This window comes from Balaenoptera borealis (assembly GCF_965194805.1).
Source record: "Balaenoptera borealis genome assembly, chromosome: 7".
In the NCBI taxonomy this organism is placed as follows: domain Eukaryota; kingdom Metazoa; phylum Chordata; class Mammalia; order Artiodactyla; family Balaenopteridae; genus Balaenoptera; species Balaenoptera borealis.
The window spans coordinates 75,406,544-75,425,288 of record NC_138864.1 but is presented as its reverse complement, the minus strand read 5'-3'; the positions used below and the strand labels follow the sequence as shown (position 1 = coordinate 75,425,288).

Below are 18,745 nucleotides of genomic sequence, written 5' to 3'. Positions count from 1 at the left end.
ATATGAATAATTACAGGGCTAAATGGCTTTCTTATGAACAACTCATGGGGAAAAAAATAAGATGATAATTTAATGATCTACAAAAATATATCATTCCACGATCATTTAGAATCTAGTATTTGCACATCAGAGCTCCTGTGGTTTCTAAATAATATAAAATCAGTAAAAATGAAAATCAAAGCTGATCATATTAGGAAAAAATATGGCAAATTTGCTAGCTTATTAGATAAACTTTAAAAATCAGAAAGATTAAATATTGAATTTTTAAGAAAACTAAACTGCTATTCTCTTAAGTACACATTTAAATTACCTCCTGTTATCTTCTGTGGAAAATTATACTTGGGAGGCATCACCTGTCTTCTGCCCATTCCATGGGATCTTGAAAGCAAGCAGTCTACATACATGTCCCAGAAATCCTGAGCTATGCTTAAGAAGACATTATAATGTCTAAGCCGCTGGGATTTTTGCAGGAACAACATGAAATTCCAGAAAGAATCCACAGTGTGCTCTATCTTGATTTCCTTGAGATCTATCAGTGTCAAAGAGCAAGCATTCCAGCACTGGAGATCAATGTCTTCCATGATCCCTGGGCTGTTGCTGGCAAGCACCCCCTTTTGAAATTCAAAATCCGCATTAATCAGATTTATCAGCATCATGCAGCCCAGCGGCAGGTAGAACCATCTTCTTGTGGCAAAAACCATATTCTATACAGAAAAAAAAAATGAAGGGATATATTTTTAACTTAAAATTATTCAATTACTTGATGATCTGTTTAAACCTAAAAAATTATAACTACTTATGTATTTGGTTTTGATCAAACCTAAAAAATTATAAATACTTATGTATTTGGTTTTGATCAAGCCAAATTTGCCTACTATGTATTTATTGGTTTTCCTCTAAGTTGCTGACTCTCAGACTTTCCTTCGAAAGGATATAACAACAGCTTTACCAACATTCTGATAAACAGTCTTCAGGAGCCACTGAAATCCAACACATGTTTATGAAGTTGTGATAGATTCATTTCATCAAAGACCTTTGGAACTGAAAGAAACTCTAAAAAGCATGTGTTCCAACCTTCTACTTTTACAGATTAGAAAAATTCTCAGTGATACGATTCAGCAAGTTCTCAAGTCTCCTGTCTCCCTATCCAAGACTCCTACCACAATACATTTCAACCAAGAGGATCAAAATGCAGCCCTTTCTACAGGTAACCATAAAAAAAGGTGTGTGTGGTTTTTTTAAATTGACGCTTTCCAATCTATCAAGCGTTGGATGCTCAAGCACCATTTTGGGTTTCAAAGTTACTGATGAAATTTATTCATTGAAAAAATATTCGTTATGCACTGATATCTGGTGGATCCCTGGCTTTTCCCAGGTTGTTCAGGAGCTGGTTAGAGAAGATTAACATACATACACAAAGGAGCACGAAGACAATAAAAGTGATATAAGCCAATATGACATGGTGCAGCACCAATAACATTCAGTAAAATCTTGGTATTTCTCACGATTCTTTGCACAAGTTTCCCTGAAAACTGATTGCTCAGTAAATCGGCCTGAAGCGTATAGGTGAAGTCAAGGTCTAAATTCGCTTTGAATGGCCCTACCATTCCAGGCTGGCATTGGAAATGTCCCTGACACAACCTTGACAGCCAGGTCGGAGGAGTGGAGCGGCGAGGACAGATCCGGAAGACGGTACTCACCTTCTTCCCCGTAAACCGCCGTCTTCCACTCCCCCCCACCCCCCCACCCCCAAAAAAAGAAGTTAGGTTAAAGAGACAAACCCAACGAAACAAATTTAAACTTAGGTTATTCGGGTCGTTTCACGTTGTGGAAAATTGTGCAGGTTTCCCAAACAGAGCTGACAGTGGCCAAAAGGACTGAGTGGGGCCAGAGAATTTTATTCCCCAAGAATTTCAGGTTACCCTCGGGACCAGGGCGCTCCTCCCGGGTCGGGTCACCTGGATGCGGATAGGGAGCCCGCGGGGAATGGTACCTCTCTTAGGCAGCGGAGGCGAGCGTCCGGGTGCGATGTCCTGCGTGCGCTGCGCTCCCTCGAGGGACGAGGGCGGCTCCTGACTGGAAGGGACAAAAGGTCTCTGAGCGGACTCCCACCCCCTGCCCAGCCGAACCCACCCCTGCAGGCTGGTGACAGGCGGAAGCGGTGCTCTGCGACCTGCCGCCAGGGCTCCCCGGGCGCCCTGAACTCGCCCTAGGGAACCGCGCGGCCACACCGCGCTCCGGAGCCAAGCGGCTCAGGCTCCCCGAGAGCGGCGCTGCGGAATCTGCTGCCGCCGCTGGGGCCTCGGAGTCAGCCCTGCAGCCCGAACCACGCTCCCTTTCTAGAGACTGAGTGAGGGGGCAGAGTGTGTGGCCGCTCTCAAGGCCCCGCCCTCACCTTGCCCGCCTCCCCAGTCCGAGACACAGGAACAAGGACAGTGTGAAAAAGAGTAAAGTCACAAGAGTATCTCACTAATGATGATAGATGAAAGATCCTAAACAAAATATTATCAAACCAAATTCAGCAGGATTTAGGAAAATACACATCAGTATCAAGCTGGGATTATCCCAGGGATGCAAAGATCAACATATGAAAATCAATTAGTGGATTCACCACAAAAACAAATTGAAGAGAGAAACCATTTGATTAAATGCAACACCCATTCAAGATAAAAAACAATAAAAAAAAACTCTTAGTAAACTAAGAATAGAAGGGAATTTCCTTAACCTCTTAAATGTTATCCACCAAAACCCTACAGCAAGCATCTTTCTATGGTAAATCATTAAAAGTATTCTCTTTTAGATTCATGTACCAAAATGTTCATTGCAGCTCTATTTACAATAGCCAGGATATGGAAGCAACCTAAGTGTCCATCAACAGATGAATGGATAGAGAACATGTGGCACATATATACAATGGACTATTACTCAGCCATAAAAAGAAACAAAATTGAGTTATCTGTAGTGAGGTAGATGGACCTAGAGTCTGTCATACAGAGTGAAGTAAGTCAGAAAGAGAAAAACAAATACCGTATGCTAACACATATATATGGAATCTAAAAAAAAAAAAAAAAAAAATGGTCCTGAAGAACCTAGGGGCAAGATGGGAATAAAGACACAGACCTACTAGAGAATGGACTTGAGGATATGCGGAGGGGGAAGGGTAAGCTGTGACAAAGTGAGAGAGTGGCATGGACATATATACACTACCAAACGTAAAATAGATAGTTAGTGGGAAGCAGCATAGCACAGGGAGATCAGCTCAGTGCTTTGTGACCACCTAGAGGGGTGGGATAGGGAGGGTGGGAGGGAGGGAGACGCAAGAGGGAAGAGATATGGGAACATATGTATATGTATAACTGATTCACTTTGTTATAAAGCCCAAACTAACACACCTTTGTAAAGCAATTATACTCCAATAAAGATGTTAAAAATAAATAAATAAATAAAAGTATTCTCTTTTAAATTAATAACAAGACAAGGATTATCTTTGTTAACATTCAAAAGAATACCCTCAAAGAAAGGTTAAAAAAAAAAAAAAGGAGGAGGGAAGATAAGGATTAGAAAGGAAGAAACAGAACTTTTCAGTCTAGTGGAGAGGCAGCAAAGCTATTGGTTTAGCATGGAGCTTAGGGATCAACTGCCTGGATTTAAATCCTGCCTTCTAGGTTCAAATGAAAATTTGTGACTTTGGGCAGTTACTTAATCTCTTTGTGACTTAGTTTCCTTATCTGTAAAATGGGGATTAAAAAATAAACCTGTTTCATAGGGATGTTGAGATAATTAAATAAATATTTGTGAAGTGTTTGGAATAGTGCCTACAAATAGTAAGAATGCTATATATGTGTTTGTTTTTTTAAATAATAAATTATACCCACAGACAAACTATTTAACAAGAGTATTGTAAGGTTTTGTAAGGTGTCTGGATATAAGCTCAATCTAAAATATCCACTGCATCTCTATATCTGAGTAACAAACAATATAAATTAGAAAAGAGATGTTATTTATAATAACAAAAAATATAAGATATCTAGAAATAAATTCAATGAGGACATTAAATCCTTTATGGAGAATTTTTTTCTTGAAAGGCATTAAAGAAAATTTCAACAAAAAGAATGCTAATATGTGGTCTAAAGATATCTATCTTCCCAAAATAATATACAAATTTTCAACCAAAATCATACCAGGGTTAATGAAAAGTTATTCTAAAAGGTATATGGTAGAGCAAAGATCCAAAATAGCTAAGCTTTTCCTAAAGAACAACAATAAGGAAAGGGGACTCACTGGTAATTAAACAGGATGTCATTGGCTCAGGAAAAGAGAAATTAACCAACTGAGTAGATTAGAGAGCCTAAAAACAGACCTACACATTTATAGAGACTTATATGTGACAGAACCAGCATTGCAGATCTGTAAGGCAACAGTGTCTTTTTCACTAATTGAGGCTAAGATGATTGGTTATCCATACAGAGGAAAAAAAAAAAAAAAAAAAAAAAGGATTCCTGGGAATCCCCTGGCGGTCCAGTGGTTAGGACTCTGTGCTTTCACTGCCAAGGGCTCAGATTCGATCCCTGGTTGGGGAACTAAGATCCTGCAGTGTGGCCAAAAAAAAAGTAGATTCCTACCTCATACAATCACAAAAATCAATCCCAAGTAGATTAAGAATTTAAATGTGAAAAGCAAAGCATTACAACTTTTAAGAAGAAATTCAGAATATCTTTCTGATCTTGAGGCTGGCAAGCATTTCTTACACAAAATACAAGTAGTGCTAAGCATAAAAGAAAAATTAATACATTTGACTACATTAAAATTAAATCTGTTAATCACAAGACACCATAAATAAAGATAAAAGATAAGTATAATCTGGGAGAAGATATTTACAGCACATATAACCACAAATGGATTAGAATTAGGATCCAAGATATAAGAATCTTCCAAGGAATCAACAAGAAAAAGACAAATACCACAAGAGAAAACTAGGCAAAAGGCTTAGAGGGGCATTTCATAAATAAGGAAACATAAATAATGAATGATTGAATAAGTATATTCATAACCTCATTGCAAGCAAGGAAGCACAAATAGTGAAAGACCATAATAAGATATGAACTCACACCCATCAGGTCGTCAAAAATTAAGAAGTCTAGCAAAATCAAGTGTTGGTGAGCATATGAAGGGTATTAGTCAGGGTTATCTAGAGAAACATGGGTTAAATAAATAGAGGGAGAGAGAGAGAGAGACTGATTTAGTATAAGGAATTAGCTCACATGATTATGGAGGCTGGGAAGTCCCATGATCTGCTGTCTGCAAGCTCGTGACCCAGGAAATCTGGTGGTGTAGTTCCAGTCTAAGTTCAAAGGCCTGAGAACCAGGAGAGCCAATGATGTAAATCTCAGTCTAAGTTAAAGAGAAGACCAACGTCCCAGCTCAACAGTCAGGCAGAGAAAGCAATGGGAGGGCCATCTTCGTTCAGTCTGCTAATTCAAATGCTAATCTCATCCAAAAGTACCATCACAGACGTACCCAGAAATACTATTTAACCAAATATCTGGGTACTCCATGGCCCACTCAAGTTGACATATATACTTAACCATCACATGAAACAATAGGGACTCTTACACAGTGCTAGGAGTGTAAATTGGTTCAATTAGTCTAGAGCACAAATTGGTACTATCTTGTGACTCTGAACAAGCACACAGTCTGCAATAAATCTTTTTACTCCCAGGAAAGATCTTGAAGAAACTCTTGTACATGGGCACTAAGAGACATACACTATAATGGAATGTTCATAGTAGCACTCTTCATAAAAGCAAGAAACATGGAACAATCATAATGACCTAATGTTTAACAGGAGAATAGATAAATTAACCATGGTACATTCACAAAATGGGATGTAATTCGGCAGTGAAAATGAATAGACTACAGCTATATGCATTATAGATGAAAAAAGCAAATTGCAGAAGATACCATTTTTATAAATTTCAAAGACAAGCAAAATGAAACCACATGTTCTCTATAAATACGTATATATGATAATGTAATTTTAATGGTAAGGAAGTGATTAACACAAAATTCAGGAGAGTGGTTACGTTTGAGGGAATGAGATGTAGAAGAATGCACAGAGAGCTTCTATGGATGGTAAATTTACTAGTCTTTATGATTACAGTTGCCAACAAATATGCGTTAGGTATATTCTTTTCTACTGTCAAATAATGCATGTTAAAACTTCTAGGATAGTGACAAGACATATTTCAAATACATAAAGACAAAGCTTGGTGACTGGTCATATTGATATGGGATGGAAAGAAAAGAGAACTAACATTTTTGGCATGCATCCTTAGGGGGGTGACAATGACAATATGAAAAATGGAAAGGGAGATTAGTGGGGAGGATAAATATGATTCAGGATGTGTTGCATTAGATTTGATTCTGGATCTTCTGGAGTATCTAAAATTTAGCTAGAACTATAAGTTGAAAGGTCTCTGTTTTGATAGAAAATTACTGCTGCTGGGGCTTCCCTAGTGGCGCAGTGGTTGAGAATCTGCCTGCCAATGCCGGGCACATGGGTTCGAGCCCTGGTCTGGGAAGATCCCACATGCTGCAGAGCGGCTGGGCCCGTGAGCCACAACTACTGAGCCTGCGCGTCTGGAGCCTGTGCTCCGCAATGGGAGAGGCCGCGGCAGTGAGAGGCCCGCGCGCCGCGATGAAGAGTGGCCCCCGCTTGCCAGAACTGGAGAAAGCCCTCACACAGAAACGAAGACCCAACACAGCCAAAAACAAATAAATAAATAAATTTATAAAAAAAAAAAAAAAAAAATTACTGCTGCTATGAGAGTATACATTGATAAAAGAAAGTTGAGATGAAGATGGAAGACTATGTCCAAATTTAGGGGTCCATGAACTGCAGACAGAATCAGTGAAGGAAGAAGAGATAGAACAATCAGCCTATACAAGCTCCAGGGTGGTATGATGTCACAGAACCAAAGGGAGGATGCTATGGTCTGAATGTTTGTGTCCTCCACAAAATTTATATGTTGAAATTCTAATCCCCAAAGGTGATGGTATTAGGAGGTAGAGCCTGTGGGAAGTGTTTAAGTCATGAGGGTGGAACCCTCCTGAATGCGATCAGTGTTTTATAAAAGAGGCTCCAGAGGGATCCCCAGCCCCTTTTACCAGGTGAGGACACAGCAAGAAGTAGGCAGTCTGCAATCCAGAAAAGGGCCTTCACTAAAACCCAGCCATGCTGGCACCCTGATCTTGGACTTCTAGCCTTTAGAACTGTGAAAAATAAATTTCTGTTGTTTATAAGCTACCCAGTCTCTGGTATTTTGTTATGTTATCCTGAATGGACTAAGACAGAGGATACAGCTGAAGAATCAGAAGACTGCTATAGGTCAAACACTTGGAGAATTGGTCTTGAAATAATACTTTTCATTTGGCGAAAAGAAGGTGCAGTGGTAAAACTCAAAAGCACATAGTACATTTAAAAATAGCCATGATAAATTCATGTAGAAGCTTAGATTTAACAGTTGGTTAAAGTCAAGTTAATTAATCCATCTAATTATCATTTTATCTAAAACAAACCCTAAGTAATATCAACTATGTTTTCCATGCCATGTATCATTTTTATTAAAATCATCTTTGAAGATGGTGGAGTAGAAGGACGTGCTCTCATTCCCTCTTGCGAGAACACCAGAATCACAACTAACTTTTGAACAATCATCGACAGGAAGACACTGGAATTCACCAGTAAAGACACCCCACATCCAAAGACAAAGGAGAAGCCACAATGAGATGGTAGGAGGGGCGCAATCACAATAAAATCAAATCTCATAACTGCTGGGTGGGTGACTCACAAACTGGAAAACAATTATACCACAGAAGTCCACCCACTGGAGTGAAGGTTCTGAGCCCCATGTAAGGCTTCGAAAGCTGGGGGTCCGGCAACGGGAGGAGGAATTCCTAGAGAATCAGACTTTGAAGGCTAGAGGGATTTCACTGCAGGACTTCAACAGGACTGGGTGAAACAGAGACTCCACTCTTGGAGTGCACACACAAAGTAGTGTGCGCATCGGGACCCAGGGGAAGGAGCAGTGACCCCAGGAGAGACTGAACCAGACCTACCTGCTAGTGTTGGAGGGTCTCCTGCAAAGGTGGGGGGTGGCTCTGTCTCACTGTGAGGACAAGGATACTGGCAGCAGAACTTCTGGGAAGTACTCCTTGGTGTGACCTCTCCCAGAGTCCGCCATTAGTCCCACCAAAGAGCCTGGGTAGGTTCCAGTGTTGGGCCGCCTTAGGCCAAACAACCAACAGGGAGGGAACCCAGCCCCACCCATTAGCAGTCAAGCAGATTAAAAGGTTTACTGAGCTCTGCCCACCAGAGCAACAGGCAGCTCTACCCACCACCAGTCCCTCCCATTAGGAAACTTGCACAAGCCTCTTAGATAGCCTCCTCCACCAGAGGGCATACAGCAGAAGCAAGAAGAACAACAATCTTGCAGCCTGTGGAACAAAAACCACATTCACAGAAAGAGAGACAGGATGAAAAGGCAGAGGGCTATGTACCAGATGAAGGAACAAGACAAAACCCCAGAAAAACAACTAAATGAAGTGGAGATAGGCAACCTTCCAGAAAAAGAATTCAGAATAATGATAGTGAATATGATCCAGGACCTTTGAAAAAGAATGCAGGCAAGATTGAGAAGATGCAAGAAATGTTTAACAAAGACCTAGAAGAATTAAAGAACAAACAAACAGAGATGAACAATACAATAACTGAAATGAAAACTACACTAGAAGGAATCAATAGCAGAATAACTGAGGCAGAAGAACGGATAAGTGACCTGGAAGACAGAATGGTGGAATTCACTGCTGCGGACAGAATAAAGAAAAAAGAATGAAAAGAAATGAAGACAGCCTAAGAGACCTCTGGGACAACATTAAATGCAACAACATTCGCATTATAGGGGTCCCAGAAGGAGAAGAGAGAGAGAAAGGACCCGAGAAAATATTTGAAGAGATTATGGTCGAAAACTTCCCTAACATGGGAAAGAAAATAGACACCCAAGTCCAGAGAGCACAGAGAGTCCCATACAGGATAAACCCAAGGAGAAACACGCCAAGACACATAGTAATCAAATTGGCAAAAATTAAAGACAAAGAAAAATTATTGAAAGCAGCAAGGGAAAAACGACAAATAACAGACAAGGGAACTCCCATAAAGTTAACAGCTGATTTCTCAGCAGAAACTCTACAAGCCAGAAGGGAGTGGCATGATATACTTAAAGTGATGAAAGGGAAGAACATACAACCAAGATTACTCTACCCGGCAAGGATCTCATTCAGATTCGATGGAGAAATCAAAAGCCTTACAGACAAGCAAAAGATAAGAGAATCCAGCCCCACCGAACCAGCTCTACAACAAATGCTAAAGGAACTTCTCTAAGTGGGAAACACAAGAGAAGAAAAGGACCTACGAATTCAGAAAATGGTCATAGGAACATACATATCGATAATTACCTTAAACGTGAATGGATTAAATGTTTCAACCAAAAGACACAGGCTTGTTGAATGGATACAAAAACAAGACCCATATATATGCTGTCTACAAGAGACCCACTTCAGACCTAGGGATACATACAGACTGAAAGTGAGGGGATGGAAAAAGATATTCCATGCAAATGGAAATCAAAAGAAAGCTGGAGTAGCAATACTCATACAAGATAAAATAGACTTTAAAATAAAGAATGTTACAAGAGACAAGGAAGGACACTACATAATGATCAAGGGATCAATCCAAGAAGAAGATATACCAATTATAAATATATATGCACCCAACATAGGAGCACCTCAATACATAAGGCAACTGCTAACAGCTATAAAAGAGGAAATCGACAGTGACATAATAACAATGGTGGACTTTAACACCTCACGTACACCAATGGACAGATCATCCAAACAGAAAATTAATAAGGAAAAACAAGCTTTAAATGACACAATAGACCAGATAGATTTAATTGATATTTACAGGACATCCCATCCAAAAACAGCAGATTACACTTTCTTCTCAAGTGTGCATGGAACATTCTCCAGGACAGACCACATCTTGGGTCACCAATCAAGCATCAGTAAATTTAAGAAAATGAAATCATATCAAGCATCTTTTCTGACCACAACGCTATGAGATTAGAAATCAATTACAGGGAAAAAAATGTAAAAAACACAAACACATGGAGGCTAAACAATACGTTACTAAATAACCAAGCAATCACTGAAGAAATCAAAGAGGAAATCAAAAAATACCTAGAGACAAATGACAATGAAAACACGACGACCCAAAACCTATGGGATGCAGCGAAAGCAGTTCTAAGAGGGAATTTTTTAGCTATACAAGCCTACCTCAAGAAACAAGAAAAATCTCAAATAAACAATTAACCTTACACCTAAAGGAACTAGAGAAAGAAGAACAAACAAAACCCAAAGTTAGCAGAAGGAAAGAAATCATAAAGATCAGAGCAGAAATAAATGAAATAGAAACAAAGAAAACAATAGCAAAGATCAATAAAACTAAAAGCTGGCTCTTTGAGAAGATAAACAAAATTGATAAACCATTAGCCAGACTCATCAAGAAAAACAGGTAGAAGACTCAAATCAATAAAATTAGAAATGAAAAAGGAGAAGCTACAACAGACACCGCAGAAATACAAAGCATCCTGAGAGACTACTACAAGCAACTCTATGCCAATAAAATGGACAACCTGGAAGAAATGGACAAATTCTTAGAAAGGTATAACCTTCCAAGACTGAACCAGGAAGAAATAGAAAATATGAACGGACCAATCACAAGTAATGAAATTGAAACTGTGATTAAAAATCTTCCAAGAAACAAAAGTCCAGGACCAGATGGCTTCACAGGTGAATTCTATCAAACATTTAGAGAAGAGCTAACATCCATTCTTCTCAAACTCTTCCAAAAAATTGCAGAGGAAGGAACACTCCCAAACTCATTCTATGAGGCCACCATCACCCTGATACCAAAACCAGACAAAGATACTACAAAAAAAGAAAATTACAGGCCAATATCACTGATGAATATAGATGCAAAAATCCTCAACAAAATACTAGCAAACAGAATCCAACAACACATTAAAAGGATCATACACCATGATCAAGTGGGATTTATCCCAGGGATGCAAGGATTCTTCAATATACGCAAATCACTGTGAAACACCATATTAACAATTTGAAGAATAAAAACCATATGATCATCTCAATAGATGCAGAAAAAGCTTTTGACAAAATTCAACACCCACTTATGATAAAAACTGTGCAGAAAGTGGGCATAGAGGGAACCTGCCTCAACACAATAAAGGCCATATATGACAGACCCACAGCAAATATCATTCTCAATGGTGAAAAACTGAAAGCATTTCCTCTAAGATCAGGAACAAGACAAGGATGTCCACTCTCACCACTATTATTCAACAGAGTTTTGGAAGTCCTAGCCACAGCAATCAGAGAAGAAAAAGAAATAAAAGGAATACAAATTGGAAAAGAAGAAGTAAAACTGTCACTGTTTTCAGATGACATGATACTATACATAGAAGATCCTAAAGATGCCACCAGAAAACTACTAGAGCTAATCAATGAATTTGGTAAAGTTGCAGGGTACAAAATTAATGCACAGAAATCTCTTGCATTCCTATATACTAATGATGAAAAATCTGAAAGAGAAATTAAGGAAACACTCCCATTTACCATTGCAACAAAAAGAATAAAATACCTAGGAATAAACCTACCTAAGGAGACAAAAGACCTGTATGCAGAAAGCTATAAGACACTGATGAAAGAAATTAAAGAGGATACAAACAGATGGAGAGATGTACCATGTTCTTAGATTGGAAGAATCAATGTTGTGAAAACGACTATACTCCCCAAAGCAATCTACAGATTCAATGCAATCCCTATCAAATTACCAATGGCATTTTTTACAGAACTAGAACAAAAAAAATCTTAAAATTTGTATGGAGACAGAAAAGACCCCGAATAGGCAATGCAGTCTTGAGGGAAAAAAGCGGAGCTGGAGGAATCAGACTCCCTGACTGCAGACTATACTACAGCTGCAGTAATCAAGACAATATGGTACTGGCACAAAAACAGAAATATAAATCAATGGAACAAGATAGAAAGCCCAGAGATAAACCCACACACCTATGGTCAACTAATCTATGACAAAGGAGGCAAGGATATACAATGGAGAAAAGACAGTCTCTTCAATAAGTGGTGCTGGGAAAACTGGACAGCTACATGTAAAAAAATGAAATTAGAACACTCCCTAACACCATACACAAAAATAAACTCAAAATGGAGTTATTACATTTAGAGACCTAAATGTAAGACCAGACACTATAAAACTCTTAGGGGAAAACATAGGAAGAACACTCTTTGACATAAACCACAGCAAGATCTTTTTTGATCCACCTCCTGGAGTAATGGAAATAAAAACAAAAATAAACAAATGGGACCTAATGAAACTTCAAAGCTTTTGCACAGCAAAGGAAACCATAAACAAGACGAAAAGACACTTCTCAGAATGGGAGAAAATATTTGCAAACGAATCAATGGACAAAGGATTAATCTCTAAAATATATAAACAGCTCATGCAGCTCAATATTAAAAAAACAAACAACCCAATCAAAAAATGGGCAGAAGACCTAAATAGACGTTTCTCTAAAGAAGACATACAGATGCCCAAGAAGCACATGAAGAGCTGCTCAACATCACTAATTATTAGAGAAATGCAAATCAAAACTACAATGAGATATCATCTCACACCGGTCAGAATGGGCAACATCAGAAAATCTACAAACAATAAATGCTGGAGAGGGTGTGGAGAAAAGGGAACCCTCCTGCACTGTTGGTGGGAATGTAATTGATACAGCCACTATGGAGAACAGTATGGAGGTTCCTTAAAAAACTAAAAATAGAATTACCATATGGCCCAGCAATCCCACTACTGGGCATATACCCAGAGAAAACCATTATTCAAAAAGACACGTGCACCCCAATGTTCATTGCAGCATTATTTACAATACCCAGGTCATGGAAGCAACCTAAATGCCCAACGACAGACAAATGGATAAAGAAGTTGTGGTACATATATACAATGGAATATTAGCCATAAAAAGGAACAAAATTGGGTCATTTGTAGAGATGTGCATGGATCTAGAGACTGTCATACAGAGTGAAGTAAGTCAGAGAGAAAAACAAATATCGTATGTTAACGTATATTTGTGGAACCTAGAAAAATGGTACAGATGAACCGGTTTGCAGGGCAGAAATTGAGACACAGATGTAGAGAACAAATGTATGGACACCAGGGGGGGAAAGTGGCGGGGGTGTGGGTTGTGGTGTGATGATTTGGGAGATTGGGATTGACATGTATATACTGATGTGTATAAAATGGATGACTAATAAGAATTTAAAAAATAAATAAATAAAATCATCTTCACCAGCAGCAACATATTCATCACCATCCTATCATGATCCTCTGTTCCCAGCATATTCCCATTGTCCCCAGATTTCATCTCTGAGTTATATCGCATCTCTCTTTTTCTCTCTGTCACTTTAGGCCCTGATCCCACTTCAAAGTCCCTTCCATTTAATTCACCCTTCCTTCTGCAATTAGGTATTCATTTTCACTACAATATTTGGCATCTATTTGTATTTGGCATCTATTACTACATTGGTTGTCTTTTTTTTTTTCCATGAGAACATGTAATCTTCCCTACTAGTTTATAATAATACTATCTTTACTTCATGTTCTTCTAGTGACTGGCATGTGACACAATCGGCACTGAATAAATATCTTTAGCTGATTTCTACTTCATATCCATGATATTCCCTCCACTTAGGGAGTTTTGTCAGCTTTACACAAGGCTCACCCAAGTCTTTCAGAACTCTAGTGCTCCCTGGGAAGACTTCCAGGGTTAGTCAGGCCAGTGGCCTATTCATTTGCCCCCATTCTTCCTACCTTCCAATCACTTAGCTGAAGTTCTGTCACACTTTTGTTTATCCCGTTTCTTTTCTTTTTTTTTTTTATTTTTTAACATCTTTATTGGAGTATAATTGCTTTACAATGGTGTGTTAGTTTCTGCTGTATAACAAAGTGAATCAGCTATACGTATACATATATCCCCATATATCCTCCCTCTTGTGTCTCCCTCCCACCCTCCCTAACCCACCCGTCTAGGTGGTCACAAAGCACGGAGCTGATTTCCCTGTGCTATGTGGCTGCTTCCCACTAGCTATCTATTTATCCCATTTCTTCTTTATACAGCTTGTTTCTCCAGGAAATACTGCCATAATCACACCCCCAGAGAATTCAGAAGACCACTCCACACACAGCAAGGACATGTTGACTAATGCTGAATACCCACTAAAAGAATAATTTTTCAATTCACTGACTTTCTGACTCAGTATAATGAAAGACATTAATTTAAAAACCTATGATTGCAATGGCCTCTAGTAATCCTTAGTAACAATGTATTTATCAAAGTGTGATTCAATGACCTTGGGGAGAAAGAGAGCAGGAAATGAAGTTGAAACAAATAAGTACCCTGCAGAAAACAAGCACTAGTTGACTGCTGACTAATTGAAGGGAAAGTAGACATGATTTTTTTCATGAACACAGGAGACAAAGATGAGCAAAATGCTGACTCTAAGACAGGAGAAAAAGTGTTCAAGAGAGAAGTCGAAAAAATATCATATAATCCTTACCCCTGACAAAAAAGACCATTAATAGAAATAGTTTGTTGTCATCATTTAAGAAGAACAAGAAATAAAAAGTTTAACTTAGGTTTGTCTATCTTTAGTTTAGCTGAAACATAGCATATATATAAACATTATGTATTTCAGGATCCTTACTTTACCTCTTTGCATTATTTTTTAGTGGTTGCTTTAAGGATCACAATATATATACTTTTCACAGCCTACTTAGGGTCAATATTGAATCAATTCATGTCAAATACAGAAATCTTGCAAGGTAGGAGTTCATTTACTCACCCTTGCCTGTTTTTGCTAAAGTTGTCAAATGTATAACATCTACATACAGTAAAACTCTATGATACAATGTTATAATTTCCAGTGCTCTCATCCCCCCCCAACCAAGATCTGAATTTTCATCTGTTTTTATTTCTCTTTAGTGTGTAGAACTTCCTTAATATTTCTTATAGTACCTGCCCACTGTCAATATATTCTTTTAGTTTTTTCTGAAAATGCATTTAATTCTTGGAAGATCATTTTCACTGGATGTAGAATTCTGATTTGATGTGGGCTTGTTCTCCCTTCCCCTCCAGCACTTTAAAGATGTTGGTCCACTGTGTTCTGAATTAGGTCAAATTTCGGAAGTTAGGAGCATAATTCTACCCTCACTTCAGAAGCCAGATGTAAATTCCAGGGTTCTCAGGTCACCCATTCTTCTGATTAACTGGCTACAAATTCAGGGGTTCCCAGTACTCCCTAAAGTATTATAATTCACTAGAATGACTCACAGAACTCAGGAAAGTACTACACTTATAATTATAGTTTTATTATAAAGAATGTAAATCAGGAGCAGCCAAGTGAAAAGACCCATAGAGTGAGGTCTGGGGGGTCCCACACACAAAGCTTCTGTGTCCTCAGAATGCCTCAACTTCCAGGCACGTTAAGGTATAAGTACCAGTCAGGCAAGCTCACCTCAGTGCCCAGAGTTTTTACTGGAGTTTCATTACATAGACTTTGTTGATTGAATCATTGGCCATGTGCTTGAACTCAATCTCCAGCCAATTCTGCCCTCTTCAGAGGCTGGGCTCATATCACCTGACTAAAAAAGCCCCAACCCTGTAATTACCTGGTTGGTCTTTCTGGTGTGGCTAGCCCCCATTTTGAGTCATCTCATTAGCATAAACTCAGGTGTGGGCCCAGAGGCTCACCATGAGTAACAAAGATATTTCTATCACTCCAAGAAATTCCAGAGATTTAGAGGTTATTTCCCAGGAACTAGGGACAAAGACCAGCCAAATTCTTTATTATACAACAGTGTGGTTTTCTTTGTTTTTATCTCATTTCAGGTTTGTTAAGCTTCTTGAAAATGTACATTTATATCTTTCACTAAATTTGGAAAATATTCAGCCATGTTTTCCTTAGATATTATTTCTGCCCATTATTCCTTTCTCTCATCTCCTTCTGGGACTCTAATTACACATTCTTAGAGCTTTCAATATGGTCCCTGAGGCTTGTTCATTTTTACTTCAATATTTTTTCTCTGTGTTCCTCAGGTTAGATAATTTCTATTAATTAATTATTTTTTTCTTTTTTGGCCTCACCATGCAGCATGCGGGATCTTAGTTCCCAGACCAGGGATTGAACCCTTGCCCCCTGCAGTGGAAGTGTGGAGTCCTAACCACTGGACTGCCAGGGAAGTCTCAATAATTTCTATTAATATATCTTCAGCTTTGCTGACTCTTTCATCGTTTGCATTCTGCTGTTAAATACATCTGGTAAATTTTTATTTCAGATATTACATTTTTTAGTTCTGCAATTTCCATTTGTTTCTTTTTTATAGTTTCTCTTTCTGTTAGATATCCTATATTTCATTCATAATGCACATATTTTCTTTTACGTCCTTGAATATGTTTTATAGCAGGGGTCCCCAACCCCTGGGCCATAGACCGCTACTGGTCCGTGGCCTGTTAGGAACCGGGCTGCACAGCAGGAGGTGAGCGGTGAGCGAGCGAGCGAAGCTTCATCTGTATTTATAGCCGCTCCCCATCACTCACATTACCACTTGAGCTCCACCTCCTGTCAGAGCAGCAGCTGCATTAGATTCTCATAGGAGTGCGATCCTACTGTGAACTGTGCCTGTGAGAGATCTAGGTTGCACAATCCTTCTGAGAATCTAATGCCTGATGATCTGAGGTGGAGCTGAGGTGGTGAGGCTAGCTAGTGCTGGGGAGTGGCTGCAAATACAGATTATCATTAGCAGAGAGGTTTGACTGCACAGAGACCATAATAAATCAACTGCTTGCAGACTCATATCACCCTATCAGTGAGTGGCAAATGACAATTAAGCTGCATCTGGCGGCAGTCTTTAAGTCAGAATCTGACACTTACTTTAGTCCACGCAGGGCCTGCCCATTATTTTATTTACCACTTCCATCTGTGCCTCTTTCCCCACACTGCGCACTTGTCTCAGTCACAGTTTTGGTAAGCCCATAAGTTAACCCTAGCCAAAATGAGTAAAAAACAAACATCTCTAGAGAGCTTCTTTGAAAAGGGGGAAAGACCCAATTATGAGACAGAAGACTCTAAGACTGCCAACAAAAAGAAAGCTGCATTTAAAAGAAAATACCAAGAGTCCTACTTAAATTATGGGTTCATTGCAACAGGTGATTCACATTCTCCAAGCCCGCTTTGTATAATATGTGGCGACCAGCTATTCAATGAAGACACGAAACCTTCAAAACTGCTTTGCCACTTGGAGACCAAGCACCCTGCATTAAAAGACAAGCCTTTGGAGTTTTTCAAAAGAAAAAAACGTGCACACAAAGAACAGAAGCAATTATTGAAGGCCGCCACTTCATCAAATGTGTCTGCACTGAGAGCATCATTCTTAGTGACTAACCGCATTGCTAAACCTAAAAAGCCCTTCACTATTGGTGAAGAGTTGATCCTGCCTGCTGCTAAGGACAACTTTTAGGAGAGGCTGCAGTTCAAAAGGTGGCACATGTTCCTCTTTCAGCTAGCACCATAACTAGACGAATTGATGAAATAGAGGATATTGAGGCACAATTGTTAGAGAGGATTAGTGAGTCACCATGGTATGCAGTCCAGGTTGACGAGTCTACCAATGTTGACAACAAGGCAACAATGCTTGTTTTTGTGATATATTTTTCAGGAGGATGTGCATGAGAATATGCTATGTGCACTTTTGTTGCCAACCAACATCACAGCTGCAGAACTATTCAAGTCTTTGAATGATTACATATCAGGAAAACTGAATGGGTCATTTTGTATTGGTATATGCACAGACAGAGCGGCTGCCATGGCTGGACAGTTTTCTGGTTTCACAACTTGGGTCAAAGAGGTTGCTTCTGAACGTGAGTCTATGCACTGTGTCATCCGTAGAGAAATGCTGGCTAGCCAAAAAATGTCACCTGAACTGAACAGCGTTTTGCAGGATGCGATTAAAATTATCAACCACATTAAACTACATGCCCTTAACTCACGTCTGTTCACGCAGCTCTGTGAGGAGATGGACGCAGAGCACACAGGTCTTCTCTTATACACAGAAGTGAGATGGCTTTCTAAAGGTAGATCACTGGTCAGAGTTTTTCAGTTACAAGAGCCACTCCAGAGATTTCTTTCAGAAAAACAGTCACCACTGGCAGCACATTTCAGTGATACTGAATGGGTCGCAAAACTTGCTTACTTGTGTGACATATTCAACCTGCTGAACGAACTCAATCTGTCACTTCAGGGGAGAATGACAGCTGTGTTCAAGTCAGCAGATAAAGTGGCTGCATTCAAAGCCAAACTGAAATTATGGGGGTGACGAGTGAACACTGGGATTTTTGACATGTTTCAAACATTAGCAGAGATTTTGAAAGAAACTGAGCCAGGGCCTTCTTTCTCCCAGCTGGTGCATGATCACCTATCTCAGCTTTCAAAAGAGTTTGAGCATTACTTCCCAACCACAAAAGACCCCCGAACT

At 39.2% G+C, this 18,745-nt stretch overlaps 1 protein-coding gene across 4 annotated transcripts in view; it reads right to left on the bottom strand.

Moving 5' to 3' along the window:
- The window catches only part of FAM237B (family with sequence similarity 237 member B), a 34,885-nt gene that overhangs the window by 2,469 nt on the left and 13,671 nt on the right, over window positions 1-18,745 (bottom strand). The window contains exons 1-2 of one of the 4 annotated variants that reach the window (XR_014246443.1): window positions 1,923-1,994; window positions 311-704 (exon numbers count right to left, since the gene is read on the bottom strand). Coding sequence is in view for 1 of the 4 variants with exons in the window: in XM_082398587.1 (XP_082254713.1) it covers window positions 311-704; window positions 1,994-2,076 (477 nt within the window). In the remaining 3 variants the exon portion in view is untranslated. Of the gene's footprint in view, window positions 1-310; window positions 2,077-18,745 lie in introns of those variants that run through there. The other 3 variants (XM_082398587.1, XR_014246442.1, XR_014246444.1) reach the window with 3 other exon arrangements.